The 22,814-nt window shown below is 49.1% G+C and overlaps 1 protein-coding gene across 3 annotated transcripts in view; it reads right to left on the bottom strand.

Annotated features, from left to right (window-relative positions):
* LOC147418269 (S-adenosyl-L-methionine-dependent methyltransferases superfamily protein) overlaps positions 1-22,445 on the bottom strand; it is a 60,291-nt gene extending 37,846 nt beyond the window's left edge. For 2 of the 3 annotated variants that reach the window (XM_086506820.1, XM_086506819.1), the window contains exons 1-6: positions 21,814-22,442; positions 20,295-20,409; positions 20,053-20,164; positions 19,850-19,894; positions 19,704-19,771; positions 19,566-19,620 (exon numbers count right to left, since the gene is read on the bottom strand). In XM_086506820.1, coding sequence (XP_086362946.1) covers positions 19,566-19,620; positions 19,704-19,771; positions 19,850-19,894; positions 20,053-20,164; positions 20,295-20,409; positions 21,814-22,373 — 955 coding nt within the window. In that variant the 5' untranslated portion in view covers positions 22,374-22,442. Of the gene's footprint in view, positions 1-19,565; positions 19,621-19,703; positions 19,772-19,849; positions 19,895-20,052; positions 20,165-20,294; positions 20,410-21,813 lie in introns of all 3 variants that reach the window. The other variant, XM_086506821.1, reaches the window with a different exon arrangement.
* Positions 22,446-22,814: the final 369 nt, after the last annotated feature.

The following is a 22,814-nucleotide window of genomic DNA, read 5'->3' on the forward strand; positions in this document are numbered from 1 at the left end:
TACTACTTCCTCGGGTGAGTGGGGGTTGGTTCAGACAGAGCGTGGAGTATTCGGGCCTCCCGAATCAATGTTTCATTTGTCGACAGATGGGCCATCTTGCGAAGGCCTGTCCACGGAGGAGACCCCGACCTACTCCTCACGCCCAGCCCCAGCCCTCAAGGGCTGGCCAGCAACAGCAAGCAAAGCCACAAAGTGCACAGGCAGAGCCACCCTCCAAGCCTAGGGCTCAAGCGGAGGAGGGCTAGCAGCAGGTTCGTGGTCGATGTCGGCAGAGACCACCGCGCCAACCTGGCACTCAAGAGTGTCACAAACTGCTGACGTGTCAAAGCCCTAAGAATGGGGCCAACTTACAGATGCCGGCCGAGGGGCCTAAACCCTAAGAAGAACAAGTGACAGAAGAAGAAGTCCTACCAACTTATGGGGACCCCGTCCGAGGGGGCCCCAAGTGACATAAAGGATTAAAATGAAGCAGAACCCGCACACACACACAAACTCATGACGTGGCAGGTTGTACGGATTTTCACATTTTGCGCTGACTATTGTACGGATTTCCTTGATTTACGCTGGCAGCTTTTTGGCATTGCTTTTGGACCAGAAGCTTTTGAGTTTGAAGGCTTTTCATGTAAAACTGCTTTTGGGGCCTAGGGCCTTTAAATATGAGGCTAGGGCTCGTTCTCTGGCATGCTTCCTAGAGAAGGTGCAGAGTCTGGAGTACCGGCTTGTACTGTGTTGATGCAATATAAAGAAATACAGAAAGGGGCGCCAAGGTTTGGGGCCAATACTCTCTGGGGCGGAATTCCGCCACTCCGTGTCGTGTGTTGTCTCTCTCTCTCTCTCTCTCTCTCTCTCAGTTCAGTTGTTATTGAAGTGCTAAAAGTCTGTTCAGTCTGTTCTTTTCTATTAGCACGTGGTGCCCGTCTTGTGACGCAGAGTGGTCCTCAAGCTCTTGCCCAGAAGCAGTGGGTTCCCACGAGTAACCGTTTCGACCCTTTACAGCCTCCACCTCAGCCTAACCTTCGATAGCCCCCCCCCCCCCCCCCCCCCCCCCCCCCCCGAGTTCCCCCCCTCCTCCTCCCTCTGCCTCTCCATCTCGCCCTCCCACCTTTGCCGATCCCCCTCGCCCTCCCTTCTCCCCCTGCTCCCCCACCTCCTCCCACTCCAGTCATGCAACAGTCCCAGGGGGCAAGGCCTTCCTCGACTGCTAGGAGATCTCTTGGCAGCGCCTTTGCCACGAGTCGCTTAGCGAGAGAGGGACAGCCTTTCTTGCGACCCCCTCCTTCCGGTGCAGACGTCTCCCTTTGCAACAGTTCCTCGAGGTCTGACGAGCTTCGACATTTGTCGCCGTTGGGATTTCTTTTCCTATGACTTTACACGTTTTCTCGGCGACCCCTCACCAGACCTTGAGGCTGCCTGCTTCAAAGTTCATACTTTTCCTTGCAGCTAGGGGGATAGAGGCCATGGACTCAGTGGTTGGCTTCTCTTTTCCCCTATGCGGCAGGGACTAGGCTGAGTGGACTATAGACTCAGTTTTGGAGTGGCTTCAGACACGAGCCCTAGAGTTCTCTCACCACATGGGAGACCTAGGGGTTACAGACTTGCTTCAGACTCTTTGGCCATTGGCCAAGTTTATTGTGACGCCTCCAGACGCAGCAGGATATGGACACATTGTGGTCCACTTTTTTACTGACACGCAAAGCCCGCCATGCTATGTACACATACATGAGGACTCTTGGACAGAGGAGGTTGCTTTACGCACGGCTCAGTCTACTTCGGCCTGTGCTAGACACTCTCTGCAGTCACGCCTATCTCAAGGACGTTCGGATGCGGATTACTCCCCATCCAAGCCTGCCTCAAAGATAGCACGGGTTAGCTGTTGTGGCAGCATCAGTTCTCTCTCGCTCCCATGAGGATCGTCTCATAGAATGTACAAGGATTAAATGGGCCCCAGTTTCAGCGTCAGAGGGGCCGACTGCGTCAGGAGCTTCAGCGATGCCTTGTGGGAGGAGAGATTGACCTTCTTATACTACAACAACACCATCTGTGTGAGAGCCACATTAGACGTTGTGGTCAGCTTTTGCGTGGACGTTTTGAGACTTTTGGTCACTGCATTTGGACCTGGAGGCATCCAGGGCGGGGTATGTATGATTATTGCAGATTCTTTGCAGCAGGCCATTGTGGGTAGAGGGATTATTGTGCCAGGTAGGGCTCAGTGGATCACTATGCAGGTTCAGGGTTGTCTCGTGGGCTTCCTGAACATCTATGCGCCCAATGTGGCGAGTGCACGTGCAGAGTTTTGGTCTCAGATTGTTGAGTCTCTACCGCAGGCAGAGCAATGGTGTGTAGGGGGTGACTTCAACATGTTGGAGGAACCCTCTGACAGGATTGGGGGTAGCCATACTACTGTGCATGGAGTTGAGCTGGCAGCTTGGGAGAAGTTCTGTTTGACTTTGCGGGTTTCAGATGTGTGGCAGCATTATAGTTTTGTGAGGCCCCCAGACAGTCTGGCCTTCTCTCGATCGGATCGCAGAGTGGGAGGAGTGAATCTACCTCAGATAGATCGCTTCTACACTAGTGACCACTTCTGTGACTTGGGTGGGACAGTTGGCATTCTGACAGGGACTTCCTTTTCGGACCATGCTCCAATGAACCTTACAGTGACTGATAAGCAGAGGAGTGGGGGCACGATGCTTCGCATCCCAGAGAGGGTCTTACTTGACTCAACACTTAGAGAGTGAGTGGAGGCTCTTTGGACAGAGAGCGTAGACATGCAGGATTCTCCTGCTGACAGAGTGGCCTCACGACTTGCTCAGCTTAGTCGACTCTTTCTTCAGGAGTCTTCGGCTCGCCTGGTTGCAACGAGAGAGGAGGAGCAGCGTCTCCGACGGGGCGTTGCTTCCTTACAGAGGATGCAGGAGGAGCATCCAAACAGTCCTTGGTTGGAGGAGCAGTTACAGCAGGCTCGCCAGGAGCTTGTCAACACAGAGGAGAGGCGCCATTAGTTTGCTTTCCATCGACAGATATCTCAATGGACCCAGGTGGGTGACAGAGTGATAGGCGCTTTCTTTGAGGCAGTGGGACCTCGGCATACGCATGCCAAGGTCAGTCACTTGAGGAGGCCCGACGGGTCAGTTGCTTCAGAGCCAGAGGACATGTGTGCAGTTGCCACTGACTTCTACCGTGATTTACTGTCTGCAGAGCGTCAGGATGCATGCAGAGAGCAAGTGTGGGCACAGATTCCTACTCTTGTGACTGAGGAGATGCGCCAGAGGCTCGAGCTGCCTCTTCAGCTAGAGAAGCTACACGGGGCTCTGAGCGTACTCCCCCCTGGTAGCTGTCCAGGTGAGGATGGCTTGACTCCCAGCTTTTTCTTGGAGTACAGAACTTGCTTGGCTCGGATCTTTGTAGTGCTTTTCAGTACATCCTTCACACAGGAGAGATGCCTGATAGCATGAGTGAGGGCCTGAACTACCTCATTCCCAAGGAGGGTGGCTCCTTGGATGAGATTCGACAATGGCGCCCCATCACAATCCTCAACTCAGCCTACAAAATTCTTGCCAAGGCTCTGAGTTTGAGGATTCAGCCACTTCTAGAGAGCATTATACATGGGACTCGGACAGGTTTTGTCAAGGAGCATAGTATCCTTGACAACATCTTTACTTTTTGTGAGGCTTCTGCCCTCGCGCGGCTCCGTGGTGAGGATCTGGTGATTCTTCTTCTCGATTTTGAGAAGGCCTACGACAGAGTTGATTGAGACTTTTTGGAGGGCACTCTACACAAGATGGGCTTCTCAAATGCTTGGATCAGAGGGGTGTCAGCTTTGTACAGACGGGCACACAGTCACGTACTTCTGTCAGGAGGTAGAGGTGATCGTTTCATGCTCACACATTCAATCAGACAGGGCTGCCCTCTTGCCCCCCTCCTCTTTCTGTTCTATGCTGAGGCGATGAGCAGGTTTTTGGTTTCACAACAGGTTGGTTTACGTGGCTTAGCACTCCCTCATCGGGGAGATGAGCTACTGGATGCTGAGTTTGCAGACGACCCAGCCTTGTACTTGGATGGCCAGGAGGCCAACCTTCACAGGTGTGAGCAAGCTCTTGAGACTTTCTGTTGTGCATCTGGCGCACTGATCAACTGGATAAAGAAAGTGGCTTTCTCGGTTAGTAGTGCTTCTACGCCTGATTAGATGCTAGGTGAGGGTTTCAGGTGGATTCCCCCAAGGACTACAGTTCGGTACTTGGGCTGTCAAGTTGGTTTTGACTTGTCTCCAGAGCAGCAAATTACTCCTCTCCTCCTGTCTATCAGGAGAAAGTTGTTACATTGGAGCTCCGCACGACTTTCTCTGGCAGGCAAAGTTGTAGTGGCCAACCAGGTGTTGTTGGCTACTATGTGGTACATCACTTCTTGTTGGATCTTCTCGAGTTCTTGTATCAGCCAAGCAGAGAGGCTGCTCAGGAACTTCCTTTAGTCAGAGCCAGTTGCTTGGTCTACTCTCACGGGCCCGGCACTTCAGTTTGAGCTATCCTCCACCAGCAGGATGATAGTGATGTAGGGGGGTCGACCTACACTCCAGCCTGCTACAGAGCTTACTCCCATAGTTACACGGGAAGGAGGGGACGGACCCTAGGGACGGGGGACGCCCAGTTCCGGGACGAGGACGGGTGGGGATGGACGGAAAATGGGCTCCCAAGTGGGGAACGCAGGCAAAACGTCCCGGGGACGGGAGGGAATGGGAGGGGACTTTTTTTAAAATTTGAAAAATTGATCATTTCTAGTGGCTAGTTCCTCTCCAATAGCCATACGTTTGAACTTTGAAGCACCACAATGGCTATAAAAGCCACCCTTTGGGTCCTCATTTCTTGATGTTTTATTAACACATTTGCGTCTATATGACTCATGTCCTTTGGTCTATTTAGTGTAAATTTGTGATCAAAGTGATACTCTATGTGTATGGCATGTGTGTAGGTCAAAAAATGCCAAAAATACTCTTCTTTTATTTTTGCCGTTCCAACCCCCGTCACCGTTTCCTAACTTTTGCCGTCCCGTCCCCGTTCCCGACCCCGACCCGCTGTCCCATGTAACTATGTTTACTCCACAGGCGTGGTGTAGTGAGAGAGAGGAGTGTTGGGAGCTCAACACTGGCCTGACACTCTGGTTCATCTGGCGGGCTCGTTGCTTCCGCATCTTCGAGGCTCGCACTGTACCACCAACAGAGACTGTTCGGGATCTTTGGCTAGAGCTGATCCAAACTCTTAGAGGACAGTTCGAGCGACTCCAGGGCAGCTCCGACCGCATGCGGGAGCGCAGAGAGGCTTTCCTTCAACTCTGGCGCCCTGGGCCTTTCTTCACTATGGTCCAGGGTGTGCTCAGATGGCACTACCGTCCACCTATGTGGCTCTTTCCTCCTCCCATCTCTTGATTTAGCCTCATTATACATATGATGTTTTTTCATTGGGAGAATCTCCCCATCATGATTGTTGTAGCCCTCTCTTGCAGAGGTGATCGTAGCCCTATTGGCAATTTTCATTAACTAATAGAAGGATCTTTTTCTTGGGAAAAAAAAAAGTTATCCCACTTTTATCGGGCTGAAATTCCTCTACTCTTAACCCAATTTCGGCAACATAACCACAATAGAATTCTCCACGGACAAATTCCCAAGTACAGGATGACTTTCCACGCACTTTAGAGCACTTTACAAAACCTGGCGAGGAATTACAGCACGCTGAATTCTCTGTTTTGCGCTCCGATTTGCGTGCTGATAACTTCTGTGGATAGCCCTCAAGCTCTCGCACCTATAGGGTCACTTGCCCCTTGAATCAGACGACATTCTTCGTGGGAAATCTCTCTAAATTGTCCTGTACAAGCACCCAATGCTTTCCCGAGGCTCCCCTAGCAAATAAACAATCCGAACGCTTCCACTCTGTTTTGCGCTCCGATTTGCGTGCTGATAACTTCTGTGGATAGCCCTCAAGCTCTCACACCTATAGGGTCACTTGCCCCTTGAATTAGACGAGATTCCTAGCGGAAAATCTCTCTACATTGTCCTGTACAAGCACCCAATGCTTTCCCGAGGCTCCCCTAGCAAATAAACAATCCGAACGCTTCCACCTAACCCTCACCAAGCTGTCCAAACCTGTCCATGGCTATAATTGCAGGTGTTTGACCCAATTTCACCACATAACGGCGCAAAAATCCCTGTGGGTCAAAAGTACACATCAAGGACACTTTCCCTTGCGGTATGGAAGCTTTCCAATGAGCTGCAGGTCAATTTCAGCATGCTGTAATTCCCTGTTCTGTCACTGTCAGGTGCCCAAAGCCCTGTTTAAGCATCGCACGGCTTTCCCGAGGCCCCCCGGAAATGTCCTGCAGTTTAGGTGCGAAACCCGAAACATGCAGAAAAACACAGCAGGCTGTAATTTTCTGTTTTGGATCTTTTGGGCGGAGCGAACACGTCTACGTGTGTGTCAGAGACGCCCCCGCACGCAATGGGACAATTCCCTTGCAAATCGGACGAGTTTTCACGCGAGAAAACTCTTTGTTTTTGCCTTCCTTCGCGATGGAACTCTGCGTACCTGAAGGGGATTAGCAATTAACTAACCCGGTTCCTGTACACAAGGCTCTTGCCTTGGCAAAGAGGCATAAAACCCCCAGAATTGTACATAGTCATCTGAGAAGCCAAACTAGTGGGGCAACACCATATGTGCAAAGGGGAGAGAGAGTTGCGCAAGAGCAAATCATCGCGCTACATGAGACAAGGGAGGAGGCAATCTTTTCATTAAAGCTGTGATCACCTCCACCCACTACTCACACACACACAGGAGTACTTGTAAAAATCAGCCTCCAGTCTCATTTTTGGGCGCCCCCTCTTGGATGAGACCTTTTGGAGCATGTGTTGACCTGCAGGTTGCTCTCCTACTGCCATGTGTCCACTTTGCTCCTTTTGGTTTAATTCCTAGTACCCACCAACTTATAAGTGTAGTGAGGGGCCTAAATGACTTTGAACTGAGCCTAGACACCCTTTTATTGCTCGGATTCCCGTGCCGATTAGCCCGACCATTATGTGGCGACCTGCCCTTCCCGTCTGCGGGTGAAACTCTCAGTCGTCGGCCGTTTCACACTGGCCATACAATGTCCAACCATTTGCAACTTCAAAAAGAGGGTCCCAAAAATTAAATACAGATCATCGAAAGAAACCAACAACTAAGGTTAGCAGTTGCCACGTCCTCATGACACAAGGAGTTTTTTTCACACTCAGATCGGGACCTTCTCACAATATCTTCACCCTTTATCGACGGAGTATAACAGTTTGCTACACTACTCGTGATGGCACTCTACCATGGAGATCTCTTGGCGGTCGGGACACCCCAAACTGCTGCTACGCTCGCGGAGTTCGCCGGAGTATTGTCTTTTAGTGGATATCGCAGCAAACATCTTCATCATTTGCCTCATATCTTTGGCTTCACGCGGTTTGTTCAGTATTCGGTGCTGAGAGGGGGTGTTAGACTATCACCACTCTGCTGCTTCACATAGGTCTAGGGAATACTTGTACGGCTAGTATGTCTCTGGGCAGGCCACCCATAGCCTAGGTTGTACCTGGTCCAGCCGCCGAGTTTGGGGCCGGCCACCCACCTTGTCCGAGCATCCACATATATATTTCCATATATCTTTTCTTGTTGGGTCGTGGGGGATTTTTTCCAGGCATTGCCCTACCTCCCCTTGGGCACCTATTTATGGGGCCAAGGAAGTACCCACTTCCATCATCTCGTCATTGTGTATTGGGTCTTCTGCTCATGGTAGTCATGGGGGGCTGATTGCCCCCTCTTCACCATATCTTGCATTTGTGATCTCTCGCCGCACACCAGAGACACAATGATCGACCGAGCGATGGAGCTGGGGAGATCCAGACGCCCACGACTACGAAGGAGTACACAACATCGACGGAGGCTGCATCAAAGGATTCGACATGCACGACGCCCGGTCAGACTACTGACCATGGAGGAGATTGATGAGATCCGCCAACGATCGATGCTGGATCTCTTGTGATCTAGCTATCCCAGCTAGCTGCTTAGCTCACACCTAGCAGTTTAGGATTCCATAGTAATTTATTTTATCATTCTGTCATTTTGTCATCTTGTTACTCTGACTTTGTATCAGATCCACCACATTGTAACTTTCTGGTCTCATAGGTCACTTTGGCCTTTTGAAGACGTTAATATTTCATTTCATTCCTCTCTCTCTCTCTCTCTCTCTCTCTCTCTCTCTCTCTCTCTCTCTCTCTCTCTCTCTCTCTCTCTCTCTCTCTCTCTCTCTCTGCTGCTCCTGCCCCTCGCGCGCCCTGCTGCCCCACTGCCCCTGCCCCCCGCGCGCCCTACCGCCCCTGCCCCTCGCGCTCCCTTGCTGCTCCCGCACCCTCGCACTCTCTCGCTCGCCCCTGTCCCTCGCGCTCCCTGCTCGCCCCCGCCCCTGCCCCTCACGCTCCCCTGCTGCTCCCGCACCCTTGCGCTCTCTCGCTCGCCCTTGTCCCTCGCGCTCTCTGCTGCCCTGCCCCTCGCGCTCCCCCGCTGCCCCCCGCTCGTGCTGTGCTGCCCCAGCCCCTGCCCCCACTCCCTCGCGCTCTCCCCCCAACTCCCCAACCTAGCGTAGAGAGAGAAAGAAGGGGGGAAACTTCCGTAGAGAGAGAGAGAGAGAGAGAGAGAGAGAGAGAGAGAGAGAGAGAGAGAGAGAGAGAGAAACTGAAAAGCGTAGAGAGAGAAAGAGGATTTTTTTCAAGCGTAGAGAGAGAGAGAGAGGTGAGAAGCGTAGAGAGAGAAAGAGAGACTTAGCCGCGTAGAGAGAGGAAACAAAAAAGAGACTTAGCCACGTAGAGAGAGAAAGAGAGACTTAGCTGTGTAGAGAGAGGAAAAAAAAAAAACCTTAGCCGCGGGGAGACTTTCTACCTCTTCTGGGACGGCCTTCCGACCATGAGGAAGCAGAGTGGCAAAGATGACCCGGTGGAGGATGCCATCCAAAAATGCAAAGAAGAATTGAGCAAGTCCATTAGCAGGATCAACCGCCACCTCCTGGGTACTATCAACATACTCGACGCGCGCGTGGCAACACAGGAAAACACAATAAATACACTCGAGGATCGCGTGAAGGCTCAAGATGAGGAAATCGCACTACTCAAGAAAGAGCTTGCAGAGGTGCGATCGCAGAATGTCCTCGAAGAGGGAGAGCTTCAACCCTCAGTAATTGAAGAGCTTAACACGATTAAAGAACAAGTGCGGGCCATCAAAGAAGATGGGGAGCAACAAAAAGAAATGACGACCTCGTGGGTAGATGTCATCACAAAGACCCAACAAAAAGCAGAAAAGGCCGAAAAATGGATCGAGATTGTCAAGAAAGGGAAAGGCAAGGAAATAACCCCCACCCCCACACCAACCATCATCAACTTGACACTAGAAGAGGAGCAAAGGAGACGTGTGCGGGCCTTACACGTAAGGATATGTGGCCTCAAAGACCAAGATAATGTGGAGGAAGAGGTGAAAGAACTCATGACTCTGATGGGGGTCAACGAACAGACACATACGAGGGCCTGGAGAGTGGGCACAAAGAAAAGCGGAAGCAACGCAGAAACCTCGAAGGAAAGGGCACTCATTCTCCGCTTCCCATCCATGGAAGCGAAGAAGGATTTCCTGAAGATGAGACCGACTCTAAAGAAGACTAGCATCTTTCTTGGAGATGACCTCACCCTCTTGCAGATTGCTCATATGCAAGAAGTAATGCCGGAAATTAGAGCAGCAAGGGAAAAGGGGAAGATTGCTTTTTACAGAGATGGAAAGGTGGTGATATTGGGGCGACGTCTCGCATGACAGTGCGAGACCCATGGGATCACACTAAAGATGGCAACCTCGAATTGTAACGGTTCACTTGGTCTTGATGTAGGGGCCTTTGAGGATAGCTTTACAGGGAGAGACATCATCTTCTACTCGGAGACGCATCAAGCCCCTGGGCAATCCATGCCACAGGTGAGCGGATCTAGGTGGGAGACAGCCTGCAGACAAGAGACCAGATTGGAGCATCGAGGACGAGGCTCAGGGGGAGTGGCAGTTTTATTTAGGGAGGAGTTGCAGCCATTGATATATATAGCGCGCATGGATGAGCATGCTAGGTACATGTGGGTGAGGCTCAGGGCAGAGACGGGCAGAGACCTCTACATTGCTATCTGTTACTTTCCTCCTAGTACGTCAGTATATGCATCACCTAGGGGACAATCTCCCTTTGCTATTTTGGATAATGACATATGGGAGTTTTCTAAGGATGGTGACATTATCATAATAGGGGATTTCAATGCTAGGACTGCCCACCACCAGACAATATTTTATGATACTTCCGAGGAAATGCTTAGGGAGCTGGATGATACAGAGATGGGTCTATCCAGATTATCACAAGATGAGGAATACATGGAATATGGCAGATACTTGATAGATATGGGAACCGCACATAGATTGGCCATTTTGAATGGCCTACAAAGATTTTCGACAGCTGGAGGTTTTACTTGCTTTCCACACCGACATGGTGCCAGCACAGTGGATTATGTAATGGCCCAACCAGGTCTCATTCCATTCTTTCAAGATTTCATGGTGGGCACTAGGCCAGTTGCAGTAGCAGTTGATCATGCTATCTTGTCCTTCACCCTGACGTTTCAGTTCAGCACAGCTCCATTAGGAGAGGTCCCTACACACATCCGGTATACCTTCATGAGGGAGACGGACTCTGTGTATATGGATGAGATATACAGGAAGCTATGCACCCAAGAACCAGGACGGCCACTAGATGAACTCACTCAGATACTAACAGAGACGCTCCATGATGCAGCATCCGAAGCATACCCCCACAACCAGCCTACACGGAGACGATCTGGAAAAATGCCCCAGAACAGTTGGTATAATGAGGAGTGTAAAGAGATGAGGATCAAGTTACAAAGGGAAGTGCTCATGGGTATTACCACACATAGACAGTCACGGATTATCTTTCGCCGCCTAGTGCGACGAAAGAAAAGGGCTTATTTATCCCAGCTAGAGCAAGATCTGTATCAGTTATTTATAAGTCAGGACTCGGGCGAAGCATGGAGGCTATTCCACGAACATTCACCACCACCAGCGATCACCTCCACCGAGACATGGGGGGAATATGCCACATCTCTCTACACAGCACCAGGACAACCACCTCTACCGGACCCATTAGAGACATGCCCGGAGACATGTTCTTTCTTTACTGCCGAGAGGGTAAGGAAAGCTATTGACAAGATGAAGACAAGGAGAACACATGATCATGATGGTCTAGTAGCAGAGCACTTCATCCATGCCAAGGATATGCTCACAGAGCTCCTGGCTATGATGTTTTATCGAGCCATGTATGAAGGCTTCCCTGAGACTTGGAGTATGTCCACGATTGTGCCTATTTTTAAGTCAGGAGATCCCATGATTCCCGGGAATTATCACATCATCATGGTTGGGCACACATTAGCTAGGTTGTATGCATCCATTCTTGAACAAGAGCTGAGTAGATGGGTAGAGCGAGAGGGCATAAGAGCACCAGGGCAAGCAGGTTTCAGGAGAGGTTTCTCCACTCTTGACCAGATTCTTACACTCAGAGCTAATATTAAGGAGGGTAGACACCATGGCAAGAGGATCTATTGTTGCTTTGTGGATTTCCGTAAAGCTTTCGACAGAGTGCCGAGAGCCAGACTCATACGCAGATTACAGGACATGGGTGTGCCTATAGAGCTGATTTGGGGGATTCTGGCTCTATACAGGACAGTGATGGGGCGGGTACAAACCACTGAGGGAATGTCGGACATGGTCCTCTCCAATGTTGGAGTAAAGCAGGGATGCCCCCTATCCCCGACTCTTTTTGGGATGTATGTGGATGAGTTTTCGGACTATGTAGAGCGTCAGGGGGACAGGAGGGCTCAACTAGCAGGGACATGGATTCCGCTGTTACTATATGCTGATGATATTGTGCTAATCTCTGACTCACCAGAGGGGATGTAGCGTCACTTGGATGCTCTGCATACATTTGCTTGTGACAGTGGATTGTCTGTCAATCTGGGGAAAACCAAGGCTATGGTGTTCAATACCACACCAGAGTGGGTCAGGAGATCAGCACCCACATTTATGTATGGCCAGGAGACTATGGAGTACACAGATGCATATACTGTCACGTGACACATCCCAACCCTATGTGTCCGTGGACAAGCTACACCACAGCAGGGTTTAGTCAGTTCAGTCAAGTCTAGATTAGCAGTGATCTGGCACTTTTGTAAGTCTATTCGTAGACCGTGCATGCCCAGTCACTTAGCATAGATGCATATCCTCCGGTTGCACACAGCATGATCATCGGAAATCCCATCAGAATCCATTAGCATCAGTTAGGGGAATTTTCCAAAGCATTTAGCCTATTTTTCTATTTATTGGGATTTTCACTTATTATTTTTAAGTGACTTTCCTACAATAGTAAGTAGGGCAATTTTGCTAAGTTTCTATATAAGCAAACCCAAGTTAGCACTAAATGGCAGAAGAGGCAGCAAGAGCTTCCCGCTCAACAGGTAACTTCTCAGTAGAACCTCCCTCGCGCAGTACATCCTCGCCATCTCCATCCCTTGCATTGGCGATTCCTACCACAGAAGTCCCCCCGCGTCTCTTCCCTTGCATGGTCGCCCAAGCAGCCCATAAGTCCAGCGTTTTCAGCCATAAAAACGCCAGCCCTTCAGCCAGCGTTTTTCATCCAAAAACGCCAGCAACCTGCAGCAGATCTCAACGTTTTCAGTCCCAGCAATCAGCGTTTTGATCATCAGTTTTCAGCAGTGATAAAAGCGCAGGTTTACAACAGCAGAACATTAGCACATTTCCTCCATTCAGTTGTAGATGATCCCCCAAGTTAAGCCATAAAAACACAGCCCAAAACAGTCCATTTTTAGCCTTGAGACAGCCCCAGAAATTCAGCATCAAGAAGATCCCAGATTTCAGCCATCGTCGTCGTCGTCGTCGTCATCGTCATCGTCGTCGCCGTCGTCGTCATCGGCATAGACCAAGTTGCATAGTCCATTGCATACGCATTGTACACCTTTGTGCAATCAAAGAATAGACCACTCTCGCCGATGAGAGTGGGGCCTTCGGAGGAGGGTTTTACAACCTCTCGGGTGTCGTATCTCTTCTCTCTCCTTCTCTCAGTCTCATTCACTTGCACGCACAATATCCACTCACTTTGTTCGTGATCATAGCACTCTCCATAAGACGGAAAGCTCTCTCTTTCCCTAAGAACTAAAAGGAACCTTGAGCAATAAAGATCACTAATCTTGAGAAAAACAACATTCATTCCGCTGCACCTAACATATACTTATCTTGGGGTAGTCTTCGGTGGACCGGTGTTTTCACTAAGGAGAGCATCAGAGACTAGACTGACGAGAGCATATGCAGCTTTGGGAGGACTCGAGAGGATGTGTTCGCAGGTTCAGTTTCAGGAACCGCGAACAAAGCTTTGGCTTTTTGACACTCTAGTGACTCCAGCTATGCTCTATGGAGTTCAGGTATGGGGACCCTCAGTAGACCACCATGGGAGATCTGGCAACACAGATAGATGGAGATGTATGGAGAGGCCTTTGGTCTCTATGATCGCTCGGATGATTCGGGCTAAGGCCTCAGTACCACATGAGATTATCCGAGCCAAGCTAGCCCCCCCCCCCCCCCCCCCCTCGTGGTGGAGGCGTTGACGAGATCAATTTCTTTTATGCACGGTCTATGGGATCTCCCCAGGAACAGATACGCTCGGCTTGCCTTGGAGTCATCTCGACAACTAGCTCTACAAGACGATACAACATGTTGGTATGGACAGATGACAGCATGGTTTCAGATCGCATGGTCTCAAGATGGATAGATTACCTCCGCTTCAATACTCTCTAGATGCACCCTCCCTGTCTCTCTCACGGACAGAGATCACCAGACTCATACGTCAAGATCTGATTCAGCTAAATACCAGGAGCACATGGATATAGCCGACACAGGAGTTGGGCACGAAGATGGCCTTCTACAGAGAGCATCTTCTCCAGCTCACGGAGGACGGCTTTGTGACTAGGCCTGCATACATGGACACACACTTATCTCATGGGATAAGATGCGCTATTGGACAGATACGCACATCCTCACATCAGCTCCAAATCGAGACTGGCCGATTTCGAGGGGTGTCGGCAGGAGCTAGGATATGTCACCTATGCAACTTAGAGCCAGAGACAGAGCTGCACTACACGTCACTGCCCGGCATACTATGAGATACGCGGCCGCTTCCACTGCTTGTTCAGAGAAGGCTTTGGACCTTTTTCTAGAGTCATGAGATACAAGGATCAGAGGTGTCTCGGATTGTTCCTGCTAGAGCTGCGCAACCTGAGGGAGAGCTTGCTGAGAACATCAGAGGAAAGACAGTCTCAGAGACGAAGCACAGATTTCTTTACACCAGCCACAGGAGAGCCAACGGAGCAGTCATTACAACAAATCTCAGAGCCTACTCATACTAGAGGTACACTACTTGATCGAGCCACGGAACTTGGCAGATCCAGACATACACGACCTCGGGGGGTCTCCCACTACAGACGAAGGCTGCAACAAAAGATACAGATCACTCTAGCTCGACATGCAAGATGCCCTACCAGAGTACTGACCGACAGCGACCAATGAGAAATTTCATCTGAACCCACAAACACCCCCCTCCCCATTTCCTTTCTCCTTAGCGTCTTAGTGTTAGTTCTTTGTACCTTTGTAATTTCCGTACTCAGACATGGTATCAGATTCACCAATTGTAACTTTTTTGGTCTCATAGGCCATTTTGGCCTTTTGAAGACGTTAATATAACATTTCATTTCATTTCTCTCTCTCTCTCTCTCTCTCTCTCTCTCTCTCTCTCTCTCTCTCTCTCTCTCTCTCTCTCTCTCTCTCTCTCTCTCTCTCTCTCTCTCTCTCTCTCTCTCTACTCAGGAACTGTGTACAAAGATGATGCATATTGGCCCCACGCCTCTGCAGAAGTGATGGCAGGGGGGGGGGGGGGGGGGGGAGTGCTCATGAAAGAGCCTCCACTCCTCACGTGAGTCCTGACTCAAGAATAGCTGGTATAGATCCTAGTCTAGGCGAGCCAAAAATGCCCTCTTCTTCCACCGCACTAGGCATCGAAAGTCAATCTGTGACTACCTATGAGTGATGTTCTCCAAAAGCACCTCCCTCTGAAGTCTAGCACTAGTGTCCCGGCATTCCTCATCATACCAACTATTCTGGGGCATGCTCCCTGAACGGCGTCTCTGCTCAGGCTGGGTGTGTGGGTATGCCTCTGCTGCTGCATCATGGGGTGTCTGTGTCAGTATATTGTATACAGAGTCTGTCTCCCGCGTGAAGGTGTAGCGAGTAGGGGCTGCTGCCCGTAGCTTGTGTGCTACACTAAACTGAAAAGAAATGGTCAGCGATACAAGAGCATGATCCACTGCCACACCAACAGGTCTGGGCCCAACCGTGAGGTCCTGGATACTAGAGATGAGGCTAGGTTGTGCCATGACATAGTCCACTATGCTGGCTCCATGTCTGTGTAGGAAGCATGTAAAGCCTCCCGAAGCAGGAAACCTCTGTATGCCATTCAAGATGGCCAGTCCATGTGCGGTGCCCATGTCTATCAGGTGTCGTCCATATTCAGTATATTCCGCATCGTGTGATAGTCTGGACAGGCTCGTCTCTACAACATCTAGCTCTCTCAGCATCTCCTCTGAAGTATCATAAAACATTGTCTAGTAATGGGCAGTCCTAGCATTGAAATCCCCTAGAATGATAATGTCACCATCTCTAGAGAACTCCCATATGTCATCATCCAAAATAGAAAAGGGGGACTGTCCTCTGGGTGATGCATAGACCGACATACTCGGGGGAAAGTAGCAAATAGCAATGTAGAGATATCTGTCTGTCTCTACTTTCAATCTCACCCACGTGTACCTAGCCTGCTCATCCCTGCGGGCTATATGTATCAATGGCTGCAAATCCTCTCTAAATAACACTGCCACTCCCCCCGAGCCCCTTCCTCTGTGCTCTGAGCGTGTCTCCTGTCTGTAAGCTGTCTCCCATCTGTATCCACTGATGTGAGGCATGGATTGCCCAAGGGCCTGGTGTGTCTCAGAGTAAAAGATGATGTCTCTTCCAGTAAAGCTATCCTCAAAAGCACCCACATCAAGACGCATTGATCCATTACAATTCTAGGCCGCCAGTTTGAGTGTGGTCCCATAAGTCTCGCACCGTCATGTGGAGTGTCGCTCCAGTATTACTACTCTTCCATCTCGGTAAAAGGCAATCTTGCCTTTCCCCCTTGCCGCTCTAATCTCCGGCATTACTTCCTGCATATGAACGATCTGCGAGAGAGTAAGATCATCCCCGAGAAAAATGCCCATCTCTTTAAGAGTTGGCCTTTTCTTCAAGGACTTCTCCGCTTCCATGGAGGGAAAACGGAGGATAAGTGCCCTTTCTTTTGAGGTTTCCCCACTGCTTCCATTTTTCTTTATGTTGCCCACTCTCCAGGCTCTTGTGTGCGTCGGATCATGAACCCCCATCAAGGCCATGAGTTCTTTTACCTCTTCGTCCACATTGCCTTTGTCTTTAAGACCGCAAATTCTCACATGTAAAGCACGCACACATCTTCTTTGCTCCTCCTCTAGTGTCTGATTAATGATAGTGGGTGTGGATGTGGACGTTATCTCCTTGCCTTTTCCTTTCTTGGCCACCTCGATCCATTTCTCGGCTTCATCCGCCTTCTGCTGAGTTTTTGTAAGAACATCCACCCAAGAAGTCGTCATCTCTTTGTCTTGCTCGCACACACGTGGTTTTTTCACCGCTAAGATGGTGAGGAAGGCCATTGACAGGATGAAGACTCCGAAAGCATATGATCATGATAGCTTAGTGGCTGAGCATTTCATGCATGCCAGAGATTTACTGGCAGAGCTTCTAGCAGTTATGTTTAACCGTGCCATGTGTGAGGGCTTGCCTGATACCTGGAGCCTATCTACTATTGTACCTATCTTCAAGTCGGGAGACCCTATGGAGCCTGGGAACTATCGCACTATCATGAGTGGACACATTGGCACGGTTGTACGCATCTATTCTTGAGCAACAGTTGAGTAGATGGGTAGAGAGAGAGGGGATGCGCGTAGCCGGGCAGGTAGGTTTCAGGAGGGGTTTTTCTACTCTCGACCATATCTTGACACTCAGAGCCATCATTGAGGAGGGCAGATCGCGTGGGAGACGGATCTATTGCAGCTTTGTGGATTTCCGTAAAGCATTTGACACAGTGCCCAGAGCGAGATTGATGCACAAATTACAACAGATGGGAGTACCCACATAGCTCATTTGGGGGGTCATGGCATTATATAGGTCAGTAGTGGGGCATGTACGCACCCCAAAGGGTCTATCCACACCGGTTTACTCCACTATTGGGGTGACGCAGGGCTGCCCGCTCTCTCCTACTCTATTTGGTATGTATGTAGATGAGGTTTCCGACTACATTGAGAGAGATGGTGATAGAGGTGCACAGCTAGCGGGGACATGGATTCCACTATTGTTATATGCTGATGATACTATTTTGATTTCTGACTCTCCGGAGGGGATGCAACGTCAACTGGACGCTTTGCATAGGTTTGCCCAAGAAAGTGGTTTGTCCGTCAACCTTGGTAAACCCAAGGTCATGGTTTTTAATACCACCCCACAGTGGATCAGGAGGTCAGCGCCCGCCTTCACATACGGACAGGAGAAGGTGGAGTATACAGATGCTTACACTTACCTTGGAGTGGTTTTCAGTGGACCAGCATTTTCATTGAGGAGGGCAGCAGAGACTAGATTGAACAGAGCCCATGCAGCATTGGGTAAATTGGAAAGGATGTGTTCACAAGTTCAGTTTCAGGAGCCTCGGACGAAGCTCTGGCTCTGACACTTTGGTGGCCTCTGTATTGCTCTATGGAACTGAGATTTGGGGACCTTCATTGGACCATCACGGGAGGACAGGCCGCAGTGATGGATGGGGGGACATGGAGAAGCCTCTGGTCTCTATGATCTCGCGGCTCATTAAGGCCAAGACTTCAGTACCACGTGCTATTATACGAGCAGAGCTAGCTGCCTTCCCATTGGTGGTTGAGGCGCTCACCAGATCTGTCTCCTTCATACACCGCATGTGGGAACTTCCCAGAGACACATATGCACGCCTTGCACTTGAGTCCTCTCGACAGTTAGCCGTGCAGGGAGATACAGCATGCTGGTATGGGGAGATGACGTCATGGTTTCAAGCGCATGGGTTCAGCATAGACAGATTGCCTCCTTTCCAGTACTCACTGGATGCGCCCTCTGTGACTCTTACACAATCCGAGATCACCAGGCTCATTCGCCAGGACTTGACTCAGCTAGACACCAAGAGGACATGGATACAGCCAGTACAGGAGCTAGGCACAAAGATGGCTTTCTACAGAGAGCATCTCCTCCAGCTTACGGAGGATGGTTTTGTGACGAGGCCCAGATACATGGACACACTTGTCTCATGGGACGATGTGCTATTGGCCAGATACGCACATCTTCACACCAGCTGCGGATCGAGACTGGGAACAGCGAAATACGAGCATAGGCCAGGACATGCCCCCTGTGTGACATCGAGCCTGAGACAGAGTTGCACTACACATGCCACTGCCCCGTCTACTACGAGATACGAGGCCGCTTCCATTGCTTGTTCAAAGAGAGGGCTTTGGACCATTCTCTAGAGTCATGCGGTATGAGGATCAGAGATGCCTGGGTTTGTTTTTGCTCGAGCTACGCAGACACAGAGAGAGCTTGATGAGAGGAAAGACTAGCCAGTCTTAGAGACAGATCACAGACTTCTTTACAGCTGCCACTGGACACCCGGAGGAGTTACTACCACAGCAGAACCAAAGGCATACTAAAGGCATACTAATCGACCGAGCGACTGAGCTGGGGAGATCCAGACGCCCACGACTGCGGAGGACTACACAACATCGACAGAGGCTACAGCAGAGGATCCGGGTCACTTTGGCTCGACATGCACGACGCCCGGTCACACTACTGACCATGGAGGAGATTGATGAGATCCGCCAACGACCGATGCTGAATCTCCTGTGATCTAGTTATCCCAGCTAGCTGTTTTAGCGGCTTAGTCCACACTCAGCAGTCTAGGATTCCATAGTATTTTATTGTCATTTTGTCGTCTTGTTACTCTGACTTTGTATCAGATCCACCACATTGTAACTTTCTGGTCTCATAAATCACTTTGGCCTTTTGAAGACGTTAATATAACATTTCATTTCTCTCTCTATTCCACACACGCGCACTCTCACGTTAGGTTCATATTTTTCGTTATCGTCAGATACAGTACTATAGTAAGAAGAAACCTTGATGGATATGGACATGTGGCATGAAATAAAAAATCCAGTCATTTGTGTGTTGAAGACTGAAATGGCCATTGCTACTAGTGTCTACTCAATAAACAAATTCGAGCATCAATAAAGTCGGTACCATTTGCATAGCGCTCTTTGACTGGTATCGTTGTATTGTAAGTGGTTACTGACATCTGCAGATGTTGAAAATAAGTTCCAAGTTCATTTTGAAAAGACTGTTGTCAGAATAACAATACAAATTTGGTGGCAAACTAACCTGAACATAGCGAAGTTCACCTCTCCCTGTGTCCTCATCGTACGGCTGGATGCCAAGTTCCTGTATGCCTATGACAAGGTCAAAAGTTCAGAAGTAATCAGCAAGACAGTCTAATGAGCTCCATAAAAATTCTGGCCATGGCAAACCTGCTTTCAATAATTCAACTGCTGCATTGATTTTGGGATGATGGGCTGATTCAAAATCCAAGGTCAATAGCAGTTCAGTAGTTTAAAAAACTGGTGCCAAAAACTGAATGCATTTTCCCTTTAAAGCTAGCAAACATGAACCTCTCACAGCAAGCAAGCCCATAAATTCAAATCGTAACTACTACTATTGAGGAACAGCGTACTTCGACAAACTGGTATATCCACAACATCATGTGTGCCTTCTGCATAAAGTCCCACAACAGGATTTGTTGGTGTTCCTCGAACAGCCAGTTTTGCTTTGCATCTCCATTCCCACTAACCAAGGATATAACAAGCAGTGATCAATTATGAAGCATATATAATTAGAAACTTCTCTTAGGTTTGTAGGTGATGTTTTCTTATCATACGAGAAGTCAACTTGTTATGCCAAGCAATACCACCTTACCACATTGCCTTTTGTGAGTTTTAGGGCTTTAACACCATGGCAACGGAAAAACCTTTCAGCATCTTTGAGAATTGGAGGCTGATCCAATGCTTTCTCAAGAACGCAACCTGAGCACCTACTTAAGCAATAAATATTTTCAGTTCAAGTGGAAAGGAGAAAAAAGCTGCAAAAGGACAGTCTAGTCTCAACAGCACCGTGATTTGATCTTTGTAAGTTTCATTTATGTACTAGAGTTACTTTTCCATGCAAGCTGACGCCTGTATGCTGTGTAGACGCTTATACCATCACAAACTTCAAAATTGGAGCTGACAAAGTATGATGAAATATTTCCTTGTATGATGAAAATTGGAACTGACGAAGTTCATGTTCATCTTCTAGCTGACCTGAAATACCTTTGAAGACACTCCAAAAACCGAAACTTTTCAGGTGGAAATTTTGGTTTCTGTCACGTGTTTCTTCAGCCTCCCCCCCTTTAGGACTATCTCCCTCTGAGGTTTTACTACCCGAGGGTAGGAGTCTTGCCGAAGTGCAAGAGATCGAACGCTATATGCAACCAACAAGGGAGAGGGAAATTGAGAACCTACGAGGGCTAGAACAAAGTCGAGCCCTGAAAGCAAAGGCTCCTATGACAACGATCATGCCAGCCGAGCAACCGAGTGCTCCCAAGGTAGCAGTCACGGAGGGGAAAGCTATGGGGAGCAATAATGCTTCCACTTCAAGGGAAACCTCAAGCACGCCAGGCCTAGATGGGATATTCCTAAACTAAAATTGGGAGTATGACCTACAAGCAGAAGCTTTAACTGATCGGTACACAGGACACACCTATCATGTGGGTTGGATAGATGTTCTACAATCCACATCGGGTGCTACTAGCATAGATGAGCAACAACAGAAAGTCTGTGATGTCCTCCATAGGATTGTCGAGTTAGAAAGACAGAACACAGGGATCAACATGCCTTCAACAGACTTCTCCCCTTTCAAAAGTTGAAACCTTGGGACTTCCTATCATTACGCAGGTTGCACCAAAACCTAGTCACATTTTGAATCACTGTTTGGAATTCCTTTGTATTTTCATCCTATGGTCACATTTTCGATTTGATGTTTTGCAAGTCCTATTGTCATCGACGCGTATCATCTAAGATTCATCTTTCATCATCTGCTTCACCTTGTCACTAGTCAGTCGTGACACGTACTTGTCATAAAAATGATGATGCTATTATGACATACATGTGTTGTGCTCTCTTTAAGAGTATGAAGTCAAATATGATGTTTATTCTCAAGATTTCAATCTCAATAAGGGTTATTGCATTGTTGACTCATGTCTAGCTAAGCATGGCATTTTCAGAAGACCCTGAAACAGAAAATCCTAGCTTATTGTTCATCATAAATCCTTTGGAAAAGGGTCATCTGAAACATTCCAAAACCTTTTGAAACTTGTTATAAAATACTGCAAGCATGCTACACATGCCAAAAATTAAGCGCTGCAAAATAAAGAAAAAAATCCCCTGCAATGCAATACCTTTTAAAGTGCTGGCAGTTCAAATCAGATGTGCAGGATTCTATCGATATCGCTTGAACAGCAGATTGAGTCAACAAGTCGTGGTGCTCCATACCAGAGTCTTCTTCCTTAACTTTGTCTTCACCTTCGTCTTCGTCTTCACCTGAATCTTTGCCTTCACCTGCGTCTTCATCTTCATCTTCCTCTTCGTCATCATCTAGCGCAAAAATGTCTACAGAATCGTCTTCATCTGCTGAGATAGAAATGGGTGCTGGTTTCTGTGGAGGTTTATTGACTCTTGTGCTTGTTGATGAAATTTTGCGGCCCTCTGTCCAGGTTCTGAGAAGCTTGGTCGGTTTGCCAGAAGGCTTCTGAGTGGTTGGACCTGCTGAGGAAGGTAGCTTTTGCTGTTTGTCCTGCAGCTGTTTTCTTCGTGGAGTAGAGAGGCCAGAGGAGCCCGCCATAAGGACCCTCCCGCTCTTTCTGTACATACATAGGGCACCATAGCCAGCTCGTGGGCGTGGCGAAGTGTTACACACAGACCCATACGAAAGGGAGTGATTGCTCACTAACGTTTCCATTGCCACCTTTCGGATGAGGCAATGGTGTGACTAATTTTGAAGAACGCTCCAGAGTCAACACTCGGCCTGTGGGGCCCGTTTTAAACAATTCGGGAGAAGGTTATGCGGAGGAAAGTATTCATCGTGGGTACAATCACACACAAATGGAAGGTCGGTGTGCGTTTCGTGGACTTTGGGCAGGAGAGGCGGCATTGTTGGCTGGCCACATACGTGTGGTGAGCTCCATGGACACACGTGTGGGTTCAAGATGTCAACTTTGGGAAGTGCTATACGCCCACAACCGCCATGCACGAGCACCAGGCAGCACGAAGAGACGAAGTGGGCTTTGAAGCTCAAGAGAGAGAAGGATGCTTGCTAGCTTTGAACGTGATGGGACAATAGGCAAGCCGGAGCATGAGCGGAGCCAGGTGGTCTGGCGACAGCTCACACACACACACAGAG

This window comes from Adiantum capillus-veneris, chromosome 30 (genome assembly GCF_014529385.1).
Source record: "Adiantum capillus-veneris isolate H3 chromosome 30, ASM1452938v2, whole genome shotgun sequence".
Taxonomy (NCBI): Eukaryota; Viridiplantae; Streptophyta; class Polypodiopsida; order Polypodiales; family Pteridaceae; genus Adiantum; species Adiantum capillus-veneris.